This window comes from Botryllus schlosseri, chromosome 8 (genome assembly GCF_051294905.1).
Source record: "Botryllus schlosseri isolate E-star chromosome 8, Bs_hap1, whole genome shotgun sequence".
Lineage (NCBI taxonomy): Eukaryota > Metazoa > Chordata > Ascidiacea > Stolidobranchia > Styelidae > Botryllus > Botryllus schlosseri.
The window spans coordinates 10,787,143-10,810,869 of record NC_137243.1 but is presented as its reverse complement, the minus strand read 5'-3'; the positions used below and the strand labels follow the sequence as shown (position 1 = coordinate 10,810,869).

Here is a 23,727-nt window from a genome sequence, read left to right as displayed (position 1 = left end):
CCCGCCCAAATATCACTGGTTTGGGCCCCACCATAGGGTGATCGAGGTAACTTCGATATGCATCTGGTTTCTATGTACATTTGGTTGATAAATTTGTGAATAAATTATGTCAATAATATTGGTTCTTCCATATATTACTATATATTAATCCTCTCTCAGCCCACGTGTTCAAATTTAGTGGTAGAGCTGGTGGAGACGATGAGTTCGAAAATGCAGGGAACGTAATTGTATATCGCTAAGTCATGTTCATGTCATACGGACAAGACTATGAACCGAAAGGTCGCGGTCCACACCAGCGGTGGTTTCCAACGTTTTATGGTCGCGACTCCATTTCCAGACTTACTCACGGTTTATCCGTTGGAAGCTGATTGAGTTCAGCATCTTCGCGATTCCCAGAAAAGGGCAAACGACCCCTAGCTTGAAAACCACTATCTTTGACTGAAGCATCCAATCGGCCTTACCGACACTAATAATATACGGTTCTCTTACAATTGCTATACGGACGCAGATTAAACAGTGAAATTCCGGACATGTCCGGGAAATTCCAGACGTATTCCAACCCTACCTTAATATTACTAATTACGGTATTACGCGCCACTGTGTTTGGATGATTCAAATCAAATGATAACTAAATAGACGTTTTACAACAGGTTACAAACTCGGCAACTGTATACATGAGCAATGAACATGACAGAAATTAGTAGGGTTACCATGCGTCCTCCTTTAGGAGGATTTGTCCTCCTTTTTCAGGTTTTTGAAAATGTCCTCATGGGAAGGCCTTAATGTCCTCCTTTTTGAGATTTTATCCTCTTTTTTGAGAATTTTTGTTAAATGTAGGACAAATTCGACTGAGATATAGTAAATCAGCACTGAAGTAACGCTCCGGCGGCTATTTCGGGAGCTGAGCCGGAAAGTTGACCTTTTTTTCTTCTTTTTCTAGTCAACCGACCACGAAGTGGCAAAATTTACCATTTTTTAAAGATATTCCTCCGGAATTCTAAGTTTGATAATTTTGAAAAGTGTCCCCCTTTCCCGATTCCAAAGTATGGTAACCCTAGTAATTAGTGACTCTTCAGTTCTATATTTCAAAGCTACCTCGTGATATTCTGTATAAAATGGGTATTTTTTTGATTTGTATCTGCGTTTCTTCAAAATACCTCGCTGGATTGTCTGCATAAAAGTATACCTGCATTCAAAAATAAGCAGACTACTTGATAATTATTTTGGTCTATCAGACGAGACTAAGCGGCGAGCAATCGAAACTGCAAGTATGAGTAACTGTCTATCGGTGTGATCAAGTAAGTCACAAGTTTTATCTCATACACATGTTCATCTTCTATGTCCCCGCGGCATGGAATTTCACGACGAAAACGTAATCAATGAAACTTAACCGTTTGCTCGGTAACTGGCAATTAGCCATTTCTACGTTACCGGAAATACGCATCCCGTGAGTATATAATAGTTGTCTGCAAGGTTTTTTCTCTTCATCATTGACAGAACAACTGTAGACAGACATAAGCGTTCGCAAGGGGAGGGCTTGTGATTTTCAATGTGATATTGTGTCTTCACATTACTTTAACTGCTTTGGGCTCATGCAGCCGCGAGTTTCTTTGTGGATACGGAGTCACCAACTTCTCTTTGATCCGACGGACTACATACAGTGGTTCTCAACCTTTTAGAACGTGTGACATGCTACCAAACGGATGAATAGTTCGCGACACCACATCACTGGGTCAACTCTAAGTACCATGACCTCATAATTTCGAAAGCTGCTTACTAAGAAATTGGCGATGACTTTCTCCAGCCCCAATCGTGGTCATGGTCCAGTTATTTTACTTTTCATTCAGTATGTACTGGACATTAGGGCTGTTCAAAGTAACTTTTTTCCCGGATTCCAGCCATTCACTGATTAAATTGTCAGGTTACCCTAAAAAACGCTGCACACCAAATTTGGTTCGATTCTAACAAGTATAGGACTCCGCAGATCCAATTAAAATTTTTAATTTATTATGGAAAATTGAAAAAAAATTTCCAAATTTTTCTGCCAACCTCATGAAATTGTTGAGCTGTCTTCAAAGACGTTGCAAAACAAATTTGAGTCAATTCCGACCAGTAGAAGCGGAGTTATGTGAGTTTTTCGTTGATAAATGGCGGATTATCCACCGATCAAGGATAATCCGAGGAATATCATCGAAAAACTCACATAGCAGCGTTTTTTAGGGTAACCTGACAATTTAATCAGTGAATGGCTGGAATCCGGGAAAAGTTATTTTTGAACAGCCCTACTGGACATGCCTCCTCTATACATCCCCTAGGCTCAGGTGCGTGACTGATTTCAAAGACTACTCCAAGTCGCTTCGACACCTTCCTATCTTTTCATTGCATCGCATAACCTTGTGGTGTTTTGAAATGATGAAATTCATTATTAATTAACTGATACTCACTGATACTGATACTTTTTTAGCCACTCCCTTCCAAGATGTTAGGCTACTAAGGATTTCCGACTGTCCTGAAATTCTGTTCCATGCATCTCATAATAACATTTTTACAGAACTAGAGGTTTGATATTTCAAGATGAAGTTTACCATCGTATCTTTGACAGCCATGCTGATGACTTTTAGATTGACTGAATCTGGAGTAGTGAGAAAACACGGTAAGCAATGGTTTCTGAGTATGGGCTATTATCACCAAATCTCATATAATCAAGTGTTAAGTATGTTCCCGCTATTGGCAGAGTCCATGGGGTCGGCAACCTTCAGAATACAAAGAGCCATTTAACACCTATTTCCGATCACATGATCTCCAACGCGGGCGATTTGGCGGTCTAGGGGGTGAAAATAACGAAGGGGGCGATAGGGGGCGAAAATAACGAGTGGAGCGATAGGGGGGCGATGGCGCGTTAAAACGGCTATATTAGAGTCAAGTCGGAGATATGACGTTTTTTTAAAGTCAACTCACGAAAATTTAGCTGTAAAAGTGTAATTTCGAGGTCGATCCTAAAAGTTGACCTTTTTTTAGTCAACTCGCCGGTGATTACAGTTTGTATGTCCACTTTTCGGTTCCCAATATTTGGGGGGCGATGATCGGTGTGGAGCTTAAAAAGGGGGCGATGAGTCGTAAAAGGTTGGGAATCACTGACATAGAACAAACCGAGAGACGCACGGTCACGGGCACGATTTCTATACATTCACAACGAAATTCGAGCAGATGCTATTGATAGAGACCAGTTAGTGTTCCCGATATTGTTATTGTGGTACACGCAACGAAACCTCACCGACACAATACGAGTAGACTACATGTTTGTGTGTTGCGATTTTGCTGAAAACACTGCATATGATCAGTGATCACAATACTTACTGATCTCTCATTATACGTCACAATCAATTTGAAAATGACATGTCATACAGAAGTTGCGCTTAATTTGGGTTAGTTCAGCAGCGGTTTTTAACCTCGTTTTGACTGGAGGATACTTTACGGTTTGAAAATGTTCTGTGGCCCACCTCTTAAGCCTATACCCCTAGAGAAGGGGTTCCCAAACTTTTTATAGTCGCGACCCCAAATTTCGATTTGAAGATCTTTCGCGACCCCACATCTCAACTTGGCGTACTGATTACTACGTGTTTATTTACGTGATTATTACGTGTGTCCTGTCTATGTTTTATATTGTTTGCACATGGCACTACCGTTCCCTTGTAATTTTCCCAGATGGAAATATAACCGTCCTATTGGTTTCTATACTCTCGACACTTTATATGTTCATTTGTGGTATTCATGGTGTTTGTCGACTACTGTGGTCATTTACACCAGGCCGATTTTCTTCATTTTTATTCCGTAGCTACCGACTTATCATCATCATCATCATTGGTTTATTAGCAATTTTATCAGTTCAATACACCACAAAAAATGCGATACAATGAAAAGACAGGAAGATGTCGAAGCGACAAGGAGTAGTCTATGGAATCTGACACCCACCTTGGCCTAGGCGATGTAAAGAGGAGGCATGCACACTGAATGAAAGTAAAGAAGATAGTATAGAAAAAGAAAGCGACAAGAAATAGGGCGGCATGTCATGGGAAGCGAGATCGATAGCTCAGTCGTGGCCCGGTAATCTTGAGGATGGACTGCATTTATTTAGTAGTAATTGCTTGTATTTCGACTTGAATGTGGACATGCTCGTCGACTGTCGGATGGCCGGCGGGATACTGTTCCACACATCAGGTCCGGCATATTTGATAGAGCGATGATCTTTTCGGTCGATCATATGATATTTGGACGACGTGGACGCGGTCCACTTGTAGATTTTTATAAGACACCGCTTTCACGGATGAGATGACGCGGAGGAGCCGAGGTAAACCTCCGACACTTTAATCTTCATACGAATGACCAGACACCAATCTTGCGTTAGTAGTTAGTATGATCGCTCGCACATCGCCATTGGTTCTTATGGGCGCGCTGGTGATGTGCCTCGAAACTCGTGTTGGTGACTCGTACTTTTAGACCCCCCTCTCGCTCGTGATTCGTAATGGGTTCTTATGGACGCGGCGGTGACTCGTACTTTTGGGTATAGGCTGCGGCGGTGACTCGTATTGAAAACTCGTGTTGGTGACTCGTACTTTTGGGTATAGGCTGCGGCGGTGACTCGTATTGAAAACTCGGGGTCGTGATTCGTACTTTTGGATATAGGCTGTGGCGGTGACTCGTATTGAAAACTCGGGGTCGTGATTCGTACTTTTGGGTATAGGCTGCGGCGGTGACTCGTATTGAAAACTCGGGCAATTATGTCTTATGGCGGGGGTGGTGAGCGGCTATTGCGTCTTATGGTGGAGCTGGCACGCGACTATTGTGTCTTATGGGTGCGGTCGTGATTCGTACTTTCAGGCGTCTCTCGCGTGGTGTTGAATAGTCACCAACAATAACCGCACAAACGGAAACGTGGCTTGCAAGAGGATTAAGCAGTGCGACCTATATTTCGAATGACCTGCGCGCTGAATTGTTTCACAGCCAACCGCGGTGGTCGTGACTCGCCTTTTTTACTATAGGTGGTGACGGTGATTCGCCTGTCGTGTATTCTTACGGGGTCTGTGGTGACTCGCCATGTGTTCTTATGGGTGCGGTCGCATGCGGCTATTGCGTCTTATGGCGGGGGTGGTGAGCGGCTATTGATGCTAACACGAAACCCGGGGTGGCGAGCGGCACTTATTTCTTATGGCGGCGGGTCTTATTTCTTATGGGTGCGGTCGTGATTCGTACTTTCGGTATAGACTGCGGGCGGCATGTCGTACTTTCAGCAAAAAAGGTGTGAAATAGTTTGCCAAGTCTAGGAATCACTTGCAAGGTAATATTTTGGTATTCAGTTTACCACAGAGCCGGCGTAGACGGTGATTCGAATATCAACAATAACAACGCTCACGAATTAACACTTCAAATAGCTGTGAAATAGTTTGCAAAACCCCGCGATCGCTGACAAGATAATGTCTCGGTCATAACCATCTTTCACGACTTGGTGTCATAACCATACCGATCGCTCACGCGGTGAAATTTTAGTAATCAGTTTGTCACAGTACTTGATATCGCTGGTAAGATTTAACAAGTAACGAATAACAGACCGCGGTAACTTGAATAGCGACAAATTGTCACTTATTTCCGCTCTAACCCTAATCCTTTGTGAAGTGAACGCTTATTCAAAAGGGTGTGATATAATTTTAAAATCCAACGACCACTCACCGGATAATGCTTCAGACATATAGCAATCCCTCATACCCGCTCACAAGGTAATATTTCGGTAATAAGTTTGTCACAGAACCGTCGCAGACGGTGATTCGAAAACCAACAATTTGTCACTCGCCCGCGATCGCTATATGTTTCACGCCTCCAGAATAGTGGCTGACTTTAGTTGCGTGATAAGATCCATGAAAATATTCAATCAATGTGTTAGTTTATCAACTTGAAATGAAACTCACTACACAAATCAAGTCGATTCGTATCTGAATGTTTTAAATCGGTACAACTCTAATCCTTTGACAAATCCCTTAACACGTTTTTGTTGAATCGATCGTAACCCGAATATTACTGACGCCGACTTTCAGCCGCATCGAATTATTCGCACATTCCGCGCCACTGTTTTCGCACTTATAGAATCAATACCAACTATAACTGTACAAGAATCAAGAATCACAAGTATGTGCATTACACAGTTATTGTCTTTATTAACTTGAAATCAAACACTTAACAAAAACACGCAACTAATCATTTGGCAACTCTAGCATTACCAAAAAATTCCAGTATTGTTGATTGAAAATCCTTGAGTCATTATTATCAAAAATGTTATAGTACCGCATCAGAATCCATTCGCGGGATGTACTAAAGGTAAATCCAGATAATCCAAAATGAAATATTTGAACTTTGACAAACATGACTACCAACTTTGATCCAGTCACATTTCAAGATCATACTTTGAAACAATCCTTGAAACTTACAACTCTATTCACGACTGAGTTTTCCGTTTGTCAGTTTCAGTAAATACTATCGCGATATTTTAATGTGTTACTACACACAATAGAATCATTCAATGAAATAACACCTGTTGTAAATATTTCTAACTTGACAACCACTTGTGCATACCGCGATCGACTTGTGACGCGATGAGTTAAATCGGAATATTTCAATCTATTTGTCGAAACCTTGAACAAACTATCGGGTTATTTTTTGTTGTAATTGAGTGTACGGAAATAGTATTACGTCTCGACATCTCGCCATCTTACCATATTCAAAGAGTCAACCACGAAAACGTTGTCAAGTAAATCCGTTTGTAACTTACCCAACCAACTCAAACAGTACCAGTATGAAAAACAGCCAAACATACACGAATCCATACAATCACTAAAACCTAAAATCCATAACAAGCTTGGTTGTATTCATATCCCTACACATCTTTTTTTATTCAGCTTGAAAAGTCGTTACTATTCTGTAAGATAGAGGAATTACTACGCGGTATATTCTGCAAGACAAACTAATTACTACTCGGTATATTTTGTAAGACAAAAGTAATTACTTCTCAGTGTCGGCGACTTGAGATTAACATAATATGTTTGAGTATACGAGATTTGAAAGTCCGACCAATGTAGTTGAGAATTCATTTCTTACATTCGAACGATGGTGTTATATTCAAAGTTATCACGCTGTGAACATAAGGATTGACACATTGATTTGACATATGAGATTTGTAACAGTTGATCATTACTTTATTATTAAATTATTTGTGTTAATTAGACCCGGCGTTGTGTTGAAAGTTATGACAGCAACAAAATTTTCAGTACCATTGTTATTAACATATTAAGCTGTAAAACTATGCGTGTCTGAAATGTTCTTGAATGGAAAATTATTCCACCTTGGTACATATCACCCTCCGTATCGCGGATATCAGAAAATATTTTACAAATGTAATTGTCTCCACTAACCAAGACTAAAGATGAAACAACAATTTCCTTTGTTAAACAATAACCGGTACAATACTTTATCATCGTAATCAGCAGTGAGAATTGAAACACTTTCGCGCATTACCCGGTGTCAAGATATCACACTATAGGTGAATTGACATACCGCCGCTTGAATAATACCTAATCCGTTCGCACCATTTCACATACTTTGATCATTACAAAAGTAAATTGTGATATGTTTGTTAGATGCATCCAATTCAGTTAGAAATGTCTGGTGCACAACAATCGTAATATCAAAAAAGTACTTGCTACACTGTTATTTGCTAAACGTGTTTTGCATTGTTGTTCATTTGTAGTATTGATTGAAATTGTTCTTGAACCCTCAAATAATAATTCCTGACATGAATCCAAGCCGCTGAAAGTCGTTACCATCACGAAGATACAATGTGCACGATGTTTGTCAAATGTGTCCTACCTGACCAACAGAAAACAATTTTCACTCATTCGAAATGAAACCAATGTGACGGTCTCCATTCGATATTTTGTTTGTGTCAAATACTTTGCAATGAACACATTTGCGTGGTTGAGCTTTGCCGTCGTCAAGCTGTCATTTGTATCGTTTATTTAACCGACATTTAGCGATTGGTGAACATACCGAACGATACACAGTCACTTCGAAATACTCCGTTGATCGTAATTTCCATCATCATAATAATCGAAGTACAATTGTTTCGAATCGCTAAGAGTGGTTGAGCTTTACATCATCAGACTACCATCTGTACATCAAGAATACATCCGACTTGTAACTGGGTCGTTTACCTAACCGAGTTGTATGCGCAGTTTCATATTTTTGTCATTTAGTGATTGCTGAACATACCAAACGATACACATTCACTTCCGAAATACTGCGTTGATCTCAATTCCCTTTGTCGTGATAATCGAAGTACATTCGTTTATTCATGACACACGAAAATATTCGATATTCTCATGCTACAAACCTGTACAATGATTGGTGGTACTTTCAAACTGTTTCGATATCACAAGAACTTTATTATCTGAATGGGTGTTCATGTATCTTAATAATCAACACAGAACTAGTACTAACAGAAACATCAGAGAGTTGTTTACACAAAAGTTTGTATGTGTACAGTATGCGAATACCATGTGTAAGTCCAGCACAATTGCAGTATCCATCCGAGTTTAGTCAACACAAATTTATTACAACGGAGCCACGTAAACTTTCGTGAAAGAAAAGCATACTCACTTCAGAGGGTTATGTCAACACCATAGCAGTAAATCAGCTACTCCAACAACAAAGTACATATGTTTCTAGCCACGGTCCTTACATCTTTCACATAGATCAATCTACTTTGCTAACGAAAAGTGCTGAGTCATCACATGATCGCTCTCACAACAAAACAGCTAGTAGATATTATCATTCAAAATATTCCTAAACCTTTACACACCAGTGACAAATCATACAACGAATATGCTTTGCGGGTCGAATTGTTGTTCCACGTCAAGTCTCCGTGTTGAAGCGTACATTAAACAGCACAATCCAATTAAAACCATGAATCTATTTTCATTTCGTCACATACAGAAAAATAAATTTTATTCCGCCAAAACATACTTGTAACCAATCGCTTTCATTAAACACACAACACCATAAAAGTATTTACTTTCTACAACATAGACATTCCGATGTAGTCAAGAAATATTTTTATTAATCAAAATCATCGATTTCTGTTCACGGCGTTAGTGTGTGCATGTCATACCTGTGGGCCTCGTATTAAAATGGACACGACACGACTGACTGTAAGGAGATAGAAGTCTATCACATCGATTTACATGTGGTCTTCGCTACGGTTTCAAAAAACGAATCATCTCTTTTGCATTGATCTAGACCGAGCAAGTTAGTTAATGGCCATGATTGTGTTTGTCATATGCGAATGATAGGGTTACTGTCAAATCTACATACAACAATCTTCTGACGATCATAATAGCAATTTCATTTTCCGCCCCTTCATAATTGTACAACTCGAACTACGTTCAACAAGACCAATCACACTACCGGCGTTGAACACAAGATACCTACCCAAGTAAAAATATCATTCTGGTTTGGACAACTGACGTTTACCTGTGTAAAATTATCATTTTCACTTGGAGGTCCACCGTTACCTAACTAAAATACCATTGTCCTTTGGAGATTTATCGTTTACCCAGTGTAACAATCCCCTTTTCACTTGGAAATCTATTTTTGGCCTGAATAACAAACCCCTTTTCACTTGGAAATCTATTTTTGCCCTGGATAACAAACCTTTTTCATTTGGAAATATATTTTTTCTCTTGGTAACAAACCTTTTTCACTTGGAAATATATTTTTTCTCTGGGTAACAAACCTTTTTCACTTGGAAATATATTTTTTCTCTTGGTAATAAAACTTTTTCACTTGGAAATATATTTTTTCTCTGAGTAACAAACCTTTTTCACTTGGGAATATATTTTTTCTCCGGTTAACAAACCTTTTTCACTTGGGAATATATTTTTTCTCTGGTTAACAAACCTTTTTCACTTGGAAATATATTTTTTCCCTGAGCAACAAACCTTTTTCACTTGCAAATATATTTTTTCCTGGGTAAAAAACCTTTTTCACTTGGAAATATATTTTTTTCCCTGGGTAACAAACCTTTTTCGCTTGGAAATATATTTTTCCCTGGGTTACAAACCTTTTTCACTTGGTGATCCGTCGTTTACCTGAGTAAAAATATCATTTTCCTTTGGGGATCTGGCGTTTACCCAGTGTAACAATACATTTTCTCTTGGTCATCTAGCTTTTCCTAAAGTAACAAAACCATTTTCATTTTGAAATCTGACAACCACACCGACAATTTGATATTTTTGTATTTTCTTACAGCGAACAGCGACAAAATATACACCAACAACGACTCCGATACATTTGTCTAATCAAATATTCACTTGTGTTGGTGCATCCCATCAAAATCGTCGGTTACCCACATGCAATGCGCTCTTGTACACAGAAATGCATGTTTTGGAAAATTGGACAATAGGCTTCGATAGTTCTGTGATGTCCGGGTTCGTGCTTTGGATTTTCCAGAGTCAAAATGTCTGAATAAAACACCTCCTTGACGATGGTTGGTATGTGGATAACGGTGTTCGGAAAACGGTTGGATTTATGTCACCCATCGCGATAACAATTCCAGGTCGAGTTTTACCCCGCGCGTTTACTATATTGTGTCTTTATTGGTCAATGTATGTCTCGACATTCAGTTTGAAATCGGAAACCCTGATAAGTATGTAACCGGATCCGGATATCAACTCTGAATCGATAAACCAATGAACAATATTCAAAGTAAACATGTTACACCCTGTGTTCCCCACGAAAAAATACCATCCAGACATACGTCGCGCTTGTTTGCCCACATCAGTATACGCGTAAATGGAGGTGTGTGACATTGCATGCAATGTGTTGGTATACAAACATCGATCCACAGACATTATCATAGCCGGTAGTTTTGATGTAGATCGAATGTCATCACACCCGATAACAATGTCATACCAATAAGCCACATTGCAATGGCTCTGAGTCCGCGCTATTACATCGATATTTCGACACCGTTCACTGATTTACTCGATGATGTTATCGTGTTGTAACATTACAAGATAGTCATGGCCCTATCTCCGGACAGACCACCCAGACCAATTGGATACATCGATCAATGTGTTGTCCACACCGAAGTTTTCTGCTGCAGCGTTTGACCATGGTGAACTATCGAAGTGGTGCTCGAAATGATTGCGATCAGTCTTTCAGTCACGATGCATGGATGTCGCTACTCCCACATAACGACTCCAGACAAATATCGTGAACAGTGATTATGCAATGTGGCTTATTGGTATGACATTGTTATCGGGTGTGATGACATTCGATCTACATCAAAACTACCGGCTATGATAATGTCTGTGGATCGATGTTTGTATACCAACACATTGCATGCAATGTCACACACCTCCATTTACGCGTATACTGATGTGGGCAAACAAGCGCGACGTATGTCTGGATGGTATTTTTTCGTGGGGAACACAGGGTGTAACATGTTTACTTTGAATATTGTTCATTGGTTTATCGATTCAGAGTTGATATCCGGATCCGGTTACATACTTATCAGGGTTTCCGATTTCAAACTGAATGTCGAGACATACATTGACCAATAAAGACACAATATAGTAAACGCGCGGGGTAAAACTCGACCTGGAATTGTTATCGCGATGGGTGACATAAATCCAACCGTTTTCCGAACACCGTTATCCACATACCAACCATCGTCAAGGAGGTGTTTTATTCAGACATTTTGACTCTGGAAAATCCAAAGCACGAACCCGGACATCACAGAACTATCGAAGCCTATTGTCCAATTTTCCAAAACATGCATTTCTGTGTACAAGAGCGCATTGCATGTGGGTAACCGACGATTTTGATGGGATGCACCAACACAAGTGAATATTTGATTAGACAAATGTATCGGAGTCGTTGTTGGTGTATATTTTGTCGCTGTTCGCTGTAAGAAAATACAAAAATATCAAATTGCCGGTGTGGTTGTCAGATTTCAAAATGAAAATGGTTTTGTTACTTTAGGAAAAGCTAGATGACCAAGAGAAAATGTATTGTTACACTGGGTAAACGCCAGATCCCCAAAGGAAAATGATATTTTTACTCAGGTAAACGACGGATCACCAAGTGAAAAAGGTTTGTAACCCAGGGAAAAATATATTTCCAAGCGAAAAAGGTTTGTTACCCAGGGAAAAAATATATTTCCAAGTGAAAAAGGTTTTTTACCCAGGAAAAAATATATTTGCAAGTGAAAAAGGTTTGTTGCTCAGGGAAAAAATATATTTCCAAGTGAAAAAGGTTTGTTAACCAGAGAAAAAATATATTCCCAAGTGAAAAAGGTTTGTTAACCAGAGAAAAAATATATTCCCAAGTGAAAAAGGTTTGTTACTCAGAGAAAAAATATATTTCCAAGTGAAAAAGTTTTATTACCAAGAGAAAAAATATATTTCCAAGTGAAAAAGGTTTGTTACCCAGAGAAAAAATATATTTCCAAGTGAAAAAGGTTTGTTACCAAGAGAAAAAATATATTTCCAAATGAAAAAGGTTTGTTATCCAGGGCAAAAATAGATTTCCAAGTGAAAAGGGGTTTGTTATTCAGGCCAAAAATAGATTTCCAAGTGAAAAGGGGATTGTTACACTGGGTAAACGATAAATCTCCAAAGGACAATGGTATTTTAGTTAGGTAACGGTGGACCTCCAAGTGAAAATGATAATTTTACACAGGTAAACGTCAGTTGTCCAAACCAGAATGATATTTTTACTTGGGTAGGTATCTTGTGTTCAACGCCGGTAGTGTGATTGGTCTTGTTGAACGTAGTTCGAGTTGTACAATTATGAAGGGGCGGAAAATGAAATTGCTATTATGATCGTCAGAAGATTGTTGTATGTAGATTTGACAGTAACCCTATCATTCGCATATGACAAACACAATCATGGCCATTAACTAACTTGCTCGGTCTAGATCAATGCAAAAGAGATGATTCGTTTTTTGAAACCGTAGCGAAGACCACATGTAAATCGATGTGATAGACTTCTATCTCCTTACAGTCAGTCGTGTCGTGTCCATTTTAATACGAGGCCCACAGGTATGACATGCACACACTAACGCCGTGAACAGAAATCGATGATTTTGATTAATAAAAATATTTCTTGACTACATCGGAATGTCTATGTTGTAGAAAGTAAATACTTTTATGGTGTTGTGTGTTTAATGAAAGCGATTGGTTACAAGTATGTTTTGGCGGAATAAAATTTATTTTTCTGTATGTGACGAAATGAAAATAGATTCATGGTTTTAATTGGATTGTGCTGTTTAATGTACGCTTCAACACGGAGACTTGACGTGGAACAACAATTCGACCCGCAAAGCATATTCGTTGTATGATTTGTCACTGGTGTGTAAAGGTTTAGGAATATTTTGAATGATAATATCTACTAGCTGTTTTGTTGTGAGAGCGATCATGTGATGACTCAGCACTTTTCGTTAGCAAAGTAGATTGATCTATGTGAAAGATGTAAGGACCGTGGCTAGAAACATATGTACTTTGTTGTTGGAGTAGCTGATTTACTGCTATGGTGTTGACATAACCCTCTGAAGTGAGTATGCTTTTCTTTCACGAAAGTTTACGTGGCTCCGTTGTAATAAATTTGTGTTGACTAAACTCGGATGGATACTGCAATTGTGCTGGACTTACACATGGTATTCGCATACTGTACACATACAAACTTTTGTGTAAACAACTCTCTGATGTTTCTGTTAGTACTAGTTCTGTGTTGATTATTAAGATACATGAACACCCATTCAGATAATAAAGTTCTTGTGATATCGAAACAGTTTGAAAGTACCACCAATCATTGTACAGGTTTGTAGCATGAGAATATCGAATATTTTCGTGTGTCATGAATAAACGAATGTACTTCGATTATCACGACAAAGGGAATTGAGATCAACGCAGTATTTCGGAAGTGAATGTGTATCGTTTGGTATGTTCAGCAATCACTAAATGACAAAAATATGAAACTGCGCATACAACTCGGTTAGGTAAACGACCCAGTTACAAGTCGGATGTATTCTTGATGTACAGATGGTAGTCTGATGATGTAAAGCTCAACCACTCTTAGCGATTCGAAACAATTGTACTTCGATTATTATGATGATGGAAATTACGATCAACGGAGTATTTCGAAGTGACTGTGTATCGTTCGGTATGTTCACCAATCGCTAAATGTCGGTTAAATAAACGATACAAATGACAGCTTGACGACGGCAAAGCTCAACCACGCAAATGTGTTCATTGCAAAGTATTTGACACAAACAAAATATCGAATGGAGACCGTCACATTGGTTTCATTTCGAATGAGTGAAAATTGTTTTCTGTTGGTCAGGTAGGACACATTTGACAAACATCGTGCACATTGTATCTTCGTGATGGTAACGACTTTCAGCGGCTTGGATTCATGTCAGGAATTATTATTTGAGGGTTCAAGAACAATTTCAATCAATACTACAAATGAACAACAATGCAAAACACGTTTAGCAAATAACAGTGTAGCAAGTACTTTTTTGATATTACGATTGTTGTGCACCAGACATTTCTAACTGAATTGGATGCATCTAACAAACATATCACAATTTACTTTTGTAATGATCAAAGTATGTGAAATGGTGCGAACGGATTAGGTATTATTCAAGCGGCGGTATGTCAATTCACCTATAGTTTGATATCTTGACACCGGGTAATGCGCGAAAGTGTTTCAATTCTCACTGCTGATTACGATGATAAAGTATTGTACCGGTTATTGTTTAACAAAGGAAATTGTTGTTTCATCTTTAGTCTTGGTTAGTGGAGACAATTACATTTGTAAAATATTTTCTGATATCCGCGATACGGAGGGTGATATGTACCAAGGTGGAATAATTTTCCATTCAAGAACATTTCAGACACGCATAGTTTTACAGCTTAATATGTTAATAACAATGGTACTGAAAATTTTGTTGCTGTCATAACTTTCAACACAACGCCGGGTCTAATTAACACAAATAATTTAATAATAAAGTAATGATCAACTGTTACAAATCTCATATGTCAAATCAATGTGTCAATCCTTATGTTCACAGCGTGATAACTTTGAATATAACACCATCGTTCGAATGTAAGAAATGAATTCTCAACTACATTGGTCGGACTTTCAAATCTCGTATACTCAAACATATTATGTTAATCTCAAGTCGCCGACACTGAGAAGTAATTACTTTTGTCTTACAAAATATACCGAGTAGTAATTAGTTTGTCTTGCAGAATATACCGCGTAGTAATTCCTCTATCTTACAGAATAGTAACGACTTTTCAAGCTGAATAAAAAAAGATGTGTAGGGATATGAATACAACCAAGCTTGTTATGGATTTTAGGTTTTAGTGATTGTATGGATTCGTGTATGTTTGGCTGTTTTTCATACTGGTACTGTTTGAGTTGGTTGGGTAAGTTACAAACGGATTTACTTGACAACGTTTTCGTGGTTGACTCTTTGAATATGGTAAGATGGCGAGATGTCGAGACGTAATACTATTTCCGTACACTCAATTACAACAAAAAATAACCCGATAGTTTGTTCAAGGTTTCGACAAATAGATTGAAATATTCCGATTTAACTCATCGCGTCACAAGTCGATCGCGGTATGCACAAGTGGTTGTCAAGTTAGAAATATTTACAACAGGTGTTATTTCATTGAATGATTCTATTGTGTGTAGTAACACATTAAAATATCGCGATAGTATTTACTGAAACTGACAAACGGAAAACTCAGTCGTGAATAGAGTTGTAAGTTTCAAGGATTGTTTCAAAGTATGATCTTGAAATGTGACTGGATCAAAGTTGGTAGTCATGTTTGTCAAAGTTCAAATATTTCATTTTGGATTATCTGGATTTACCTTTAGTACATCCCGCGAATGGATTCTGATGCGGTACTATAACATTTTTGATAATAATGACTCAAGGATTTTCAATCAACAATACTGGAATTTTTTGGTAATGCTAGAGTTGCCAAATGATTAGTTGCGTGTTTTTGTTAAGTGTTTGATTTCAAGTTAATAAAGACAATAACTGTGTAATGCACATACTTGTGATTCTTGATTCTTGTACAGTTATAGTTGGTATTGATTCTATAAGTGCGAAAACAGTGGCGCGGAATGTGCGAATAATTCGATGCGGCTGAAAGTCGGCGTCAGTAATATTCAGGTTACGATCGATTCAACAAAAACGTGTTAAGGGATTTGTCAAAGGATTAGAGTTGTACCGATTTAAAACATTCAGATACGAATCGACTTGATTTGTGTAGTGAGTTTCATTTCAAGTTGATAAACTAACACATTGATTGAATATTTTCATGGATCTTATCACGCAACTAAAGTCAGCCACTATTCTGGAGGCGTGAAACATATAGCGATCGCGGGCGAGTGACAAATTGTTGGTTTTCGAATCACCGTCTGCGACGGTTCTGTGACAAACTTATTACCGAAATATTACCTTGTGAGCGGGTATGAGGGATTGCTATATGTCTGAAGCATTATCCGGTGAGTGGTCGTTGGATTTTAAAATTATATCACACCCTTTTGAATAAGCGTTCACTTCACAAAGGATTAGGGTTAGAGCGGAAATAAGTGACAATTTGTCGCTATTCAAGTTACCGCGGTCTGTTATTCGTTACTTGTTAAATCTTACCAGCGATATCAAGTACTGTGACAAACTGATTACTAAAATTTCACCGCGTGAGCGATCGGTATGGTTATGACACCAAGTCGTGAAAGATGGTTATGACCGAGACATTATCTTGTCAGCGATCGCGGGGTTTTGCAAACTATTTCACAGCTATTTGAAGTGTTAATTCGTGAGCGTTGTTATTGTTGATATTCGAATCACCGTCTACGCCGGCTCTGTGGTAAACTAAATACCAAAATATTACCTTGCAAGTGATTCCTAGACTTGGCAAACTATTTCACACCTTTTTTGCTGAAAGTACGACATGCCGCCCGCAGTCTATACCGAAAGTACGAATCACGACCGCACCCATAAGAAATAAGACCCGCCGCCATAAGAAATAAGTGCCGCTCGCCACCCCGGGTTTCGTGTTAGCATCAATAGCCGCTCACCACCCCCGCCATAAGACGCAATAGCCGCATGCGACCGCACCCATAAGAACACATGGCGAGTCACCACAGACCCCGTAAGAATACACGACAGGCGAATCACCGTCACCACCTATAGTAAAAAAGGCGAGTCACGACCACCGCGGTTGGCTGTGAAACAATTCAGCGCGCAGGTCATTCGAAATATAGGTCGCACTGCTTAATCCTCTTGCAAGCCACGTTTCCGTTTGTGCGGTTATTGTTGGTGACTATTCAACACCACGCGAGAGACGCCTGAAAGTACGAATCACGACCGCACCCATAAGACACAATAGTCGCGTGCCAGCTCCACCATAAGACGCAATAGCCGCTCACCACCCCCGCCATAAGACATAATTGCCCGAGTTTTCAATACGAGTCACCGCCGCAGCCTATACCCAAAAGTACGAATCACGACCCCGAGTTTTCAATACGAGTCACCGCCACAGCCTATATCCAAAAGTACGAATCACGACCCCGAGTTTTCAATACGAGTCACCGCCGCAGCCTATACCCAAAAGTACGAGTCACCAACACGAGTTTTCAATACGAGTCACCGCCGCAGCCTATACCCAAAAGTACGAGTCACCGCCGCGTCCATAAGAACCCATTACGAATCACGAGCGAGAGGGGGGTCTAAAAGTACGAGTCACCAACACGAGTTTCGAGGCACATCACCAGCGCGCCCATAAGAACCAATGGCGATGTGCGAGCGATCATACTAACTACTTGCGTTATAGTAGGTGGCGCTTTAAATGACGCTTCGACTGATCTGATAGTTTGTGTGTCGGGTTCGCATTAGTTTTTCCTTCTATTTTGAAAAATGACCTAATTCGGAAATGGACCACCGATAGCATCCGCTTAATTGACATCCTTCTAATAGTCATCGGTATTTAATTTACGTCTCCGCGACCCCATAGAATAGACAAACGACCCCTAGTTGGGAACCCAAGTTTTACGGCAAACAGTGTGACATAATTGAGACATCTAAATTGTGAGTACGACATAACAAGTATAATCGGTGATTCACACGCAATCACTGTTCTTATGTCTCCGCGTTGCCCGTACATGTTAAATGCCATTCACTATAACGTTGACATGCTATGATAGCGTCACAGTGATGTTATCATTCTTTCTATATTTTGAATTCCGGTCATCGTATTTACTCACGCTTATGATGGGAGTCGGCCGATAAGCTTGAATCAGAATAAATTTGATATATTGTTGCGCTGGTACCAATACAAAACTGAACTACATAATTATTGAAATAGTTCCGTGGCCCGCCGGACCACTGATCTAGCTACTAGACTACCTATAGTACACTGTAAAAAATAACCTCGATTTACCGCGATATGTCTGGAAGCAGGGTGGCCAACCACTTGGAAGTAATGTGACCATAGTGTCCTCTATGGTGTGGACATAAGCAAATCTCACGGCTCAGTGAAATAAGTCTACGTCATACTTTCCATTTGGCCAAAGGCAATTTGACGGTAATTTTTGACCGGCTTGCCGTTCACCAAATTTGATAAAACGGGTATCAATCGAAAGCTGCCGCTGTACTGATTACGAAAATATAAATTAAATTTCGCTCATGACCCAGGAACCCCTCACAATCAGCCTCGAATTTTTCATTGTTATGGAGAGTGGTATAGTGACGCAACAAGGCTGTCTGGCGAAACGAGAGCGCATAGCTCATGAGAAAATGAGTGGCTGCGCGGCGAGAGTAAGTGATCAGCTGGCGTCGCGGCAATAATACCGCGCAAACGGTCTCCGCCATTCAGAGAAATGCGAATGGTGATTGAAAAACGATAAACCAAATTCCAACGTCACCGTTCAGTTAAATCTATATTCCTGACAAGGGCTATATAGACCTAGGCTTGGTAATAGAGCATTCCAGTGAAGAACAAAGGTAAGGATTAGGTGGTAACATTTTGGAATCATTTGACTGGTCCGGCTCGCAAGCTATCTAATAAAGAATTGAATCCGGACCGCGACCTCAGTGTAGTTCGACACCCCTGCTGTAAACCTTCAATTACCATTTTACCTGCTGCATTCGCAGACCTAGTCCTACCCTTACGGTCAAGGAAAGGCTGGTAATGTGTGCTCACTGCTCACACTTAGACTTAACCAAAGCGACTATAGAAAGTATCGACACCCTCCATCAACAGCGCAACGTGTCTCTGAAGCTCTACACAACACGCGAGCTAAGGCAATCGATACCATAATGATCTGACATACCGATTTATACAGTTACCAGCTGCAGCTACCTTGACGGAATGATCTCTCTAAGTTGAATGACTGCGCGAAAATTCGTAGGGCCCTAATACATTCTGTGGACACAGTTCTACAGTCAATGAAAGGCTGTTGATTTGTGTGCTCGCTTTGTTTCTCTGCGACGCGATTGCACTTCGAAACACAAGCTCATTGCCCATTGCTGCTACGCCAACTGAGCACTCACTCTCGCCAAAACTTGGACAACTAGTAAATTTTCAGCTTTTCCGAATTAGATTAGAATTAGAATTAGAGCTACACAGTTTTCACAAATTAGATTTGAATTAGAATTAAATATACACAAGTTACTCCAATTAGATTAGAACTAGAATTAGAGCGACACAGCTTTTTCCAAATTAGATTAGAATTAGAGCTACACAGTTTTTTCCAAATTAGATTAGAATTAGAATTACTGAATTCGCAAAAACTTGGGTATTGAATGAAATTGCGAATGGCAAATAAATACAGCAAAAATAAGCTCATATCAAATCACAGTGCATTCCGATAACAATGAGAATGGTTATAGCCTGTACACTAGGGTTACCGTATTTTGGAAATGTGAAAAGAGGATACTTTTTCAGAACTTTCAGACTTGCAAAACCGGAGGAGAATTCTGAAATAATGATAACCTTCCCCCACTTGGTTGTCGGTTGACTGAAAAAAAAGGTCAACTTTCTCGCTCAGCGCCCAAAATACAGTTTTCCCTTCACATTGTCGGGTGGTTGACTAAAAATATAAGGTCAACTTTACGCTCAGCTCCAGAAATACCCGCCGGAGCGTCACTTCGGTGCTGATTTACGGCATCCAAGTCGAATTTGGCTATCAAACAACTGGAATTATCTAGTTGTTCAAGTCTGCTCTCGCCGCGCAGCCACTCATTTGCTTATGAGCTACGCTCACGTTTCGACAGACAGCATTGCTCCATCACCATGCCACTCTCCGTAGCAATGAAAAATTCGAGGCTGATTGTGGGGGTTCCTGGGCCATGAGCGAAATAAAATTTATATTTTCGTAATCAGTACAGCGGCAGCTTTCGATTGATACCCGTTTTATCAAATTTGATGCTCGGCAAGCCGGTCAAAAATTACCGTCAAATTGCCTTTGGACAAATGGAAAGTATGACGTATAGACTTATTTCACTGAGCCGTGAGATTTGCTTGTGTCCACACCATATAGGACACTATGATGTAACATTGCCACCACTCAACGTAAATTTAACTTACACCCCTCACGTAATCTAACAGACAGACAGATTCTTTATTCGTACGATGAGAGTTCACACAAATATGTCAAACTGTAATGTTACAGTCACCTCTGGTATATCCAATCTACATTTTCTCCTGTACATTTACGACCGAGACTGTAACTTTAACGCCTACCTAGATGCTGTCCGTGTATAGATCAGATTACCTGCCAGCTTGTAAATTAACGTAGGCTACATCCATGCCTATCCTAAAGCAACGCGATGCTAAAATACCGAACAGTTTCTTCGCGCTCTCAAAACAACATTGGGACAAACTGTAGATTAATGCTGTTCAAAAATAACTTATTTTTCTGGATTCCAGTCATTCAGTGATTAAATTGTCAGGTTACCCTAAAAAACGCTGCACACCAAATTTGGTTCAATTCTAACAAGTATAGGGCTCCGGAGATCCAATTAAAATTTTTAATTTAAACAGGAAAATTAAAAAAAAATTTAAATTTTTCTGTCAACCCCATGAAATTGTTGAGCAGTCTTCAGAGACGATGCAAAACAAATTTGACTCAATTCCAACAAGTAGAAGCGGAGTTATTGGAGTTTTTCGTTGAAATAGTTATCGATGAAAAAGTATTGCTGCTGGACATAGGCGCCGACTTCTATTTTTGCATGGGGTGGCGGCAGGCGCATAGCCAGGGATGTCGAAACCCCCTCCTTTTGAAACGCAAAACCCCGTCCTTTTGTTATTTACCATTCTGACGCTAATATTCAGATGCAATTCAACAAGTCGTATTGTCAGTGTTACGCGGGGCCGCGACCAATTAGCGAGATTCGTCTGTGCACGCATAGCATATCGAGTCGCACAATGCAACGCGACGCGATCTCCCGCTGAGATGATTGCGGAATTAGGTCATTGATTGCCGCGCCTTCGGCATTCGTCGCTGGACTGATAAGTAACACGGCGCGACAATTCTGCAACACGAAAGACAGACAAGAATGATGATTGCGAACGCGCGCGGCCAATCAGTAATTTTATCCGTTACCGCCAACACAATGGGCTTTTACTTAGTATTGAGTAATGAGCAGGCCGTGTTATTTTTGGCATTTCAGAAGCCAGATGCCAAAACTGCCAAAAATAAAAATTTGAAAATGCCAAAAATAAGCAATTTTTGGCATATGCCAAAAATAAAACGGCCTGCCAAACAGTGTATTTCGTTCATGGTGTTGTGTTAACAGGACCGCGTTACAAGCGAGCAGAGCGTTTGTGAAAGGCAGGTTTCTTAATCAGGGTCCAGCCCACCCATTAGGGGTGAAAGCATGGTGTCATAAATGGTGTGGGCATAGCGAGATTGAACGGCTGACTGCATTTGGTTTACGTCATACTTTCCATTTGTCCAAAGGCAATTTTACGACCATTTTTGACCGGCTTGTCTAGCGCTAAATTTGATAAAACGGGTATCAATGAGAAGCTGCCGCAGTACTGATTATTAAAATATAAATTATATTCTGCTCATGGAACTGGAACCCCCAAAATCAACCACGATTTTTGCATTGTGATCGAGTTGAACATTGTGACGCAACAAACTGTCTGGCTATTTCTGAGCTGAATAGTCTCGTTTTGCCAGACAGTCTTGTTGCGTCAATGTTCTTAAACAAGCTAACCTTCCCAGGACTCTTCCATGCGAGTTTGTAATATTAAAGCCACCTAAAGTGAATATATCAGTAGACTGAAGGAGAAATGATATTCGGGCTACTAAATAGAATGTGTTGAGAGACAACACAGGAAACTCCTGGAAAAGGATCGGGAAGACAATTCTTTCCGCGACGAGATCGATGGCACTGGCGAAGTGATCTCATTTCATGATGCATGGAAGCCGGTTCGGCCCTCCAAAGATTTTGAAGCTCTGAAAACCTTTTGTGGATGACTGGCAACAATCTTTCCCTAAACGGCTACTGTTGAAGCCGACATTTCCCAGATTCTCTGGGCGAGAAATGAATTTAGGAGAAACTTAGCTGACCTGAGTTTGGAAGCACTGTTACAGTGCAAACGATTTAAGTCTATTCAACAGCTGTAACAATCAGCTGTTGAGCGTGTTTGTTAGGCTTTTCTTTCTTTTTTTCGCTTATTGGTACCGATTCCGATGAATACTGCACATTTTGTGGTTTTGTTTGATATTATTAACCTATGAAATCGTTAGGTTTATTCTTCTTCCTATTGTTTGTTGGCACTGATTATAAGTGGATGCTGCACATCTTGTGGTGTCTTTTGACAAACTAGCCCAAATAAAGCGTTTTTGTGACTAATTCGAGGCTGAAACTATCTATTTAGAGGACGATGCCAAAACTGCCAAAAATAAAAATCGAAAAATGCCAAAAATAAGTTATTTTTGGCAGTTTTGGCATATGCCAAAAATAACACGGCCTGGTAATGAGTATAGCTCGCATTGCGACAACGGGTTGCTGATTAAAACATCGATTTTGACTGCATTGCTGCATTTCCCGATTTACGTTCGCAAAGCATAATTGGATTAATATTATGGGTACTGGAATAAATTCCAACTAGCAGGCACACACAATAATACACTGTTGAACTTTGCAGTCCGAGAATATTTATCACAAAAATGGTTCACAAAATATTTGAAACGCTGCTTGCGGCCCTCATCGATGCAAATAATGCACTTTAATTTGTAGAAGGTGGACGTATATTTGGTCGTCAAATCGCTATAGGAGATGGGGTTTCTCAGAGCTCGCGATGAAATCGACGTCGAATTTGTACATCTAATAAAGATCGTTAGTTTGCTGAAATCAGCATCAGTACGCTGTGCGAAATACATAGTAGTGATCAATTTTATCGGTCTGTACAATCGGCCGGCAAAGTTGCGCTAATAACGAAATCGCAGACATGCCGCAGACCTGCTATAATTACAATCAAAGGGTGCGCCAGTCATACCTATATACCCAGATTCGGCAATGGCAACGAGCGCAATTTGTTCAGACACGGGCATAAGTTTTAATCAAAAAGATACATAAAC

General features: G+C 39.8%; 1 protein-coding gene across 2 annotated transcripts in view; it reads left to right on the top strand.

Moving 5' to 3' along the window:
- Positions 1-2,544: 2,544 nt before the first annotated feature.
- LOC145445215 (uncharacterized) overlaps positions 2,545-23,727 on the top strand; it is a 45,253-nt gene continuing 24,070 nt past the window's right edge. For both annotated transcript variants that reach the window (XM_080323387.1, XM_080323388.1), the window contains exon 1: positions 2,545-2,653. In XM_080323387.1, the coding sequence (XP_080179513.1) occupies positions 2,575-2,653 (79 nt within the window). In that variant the 5' untranslated portion in view covers positions 2,545-2,574. The remainder of the gene's footprint in view (positions 2,654-23,727) is intronic.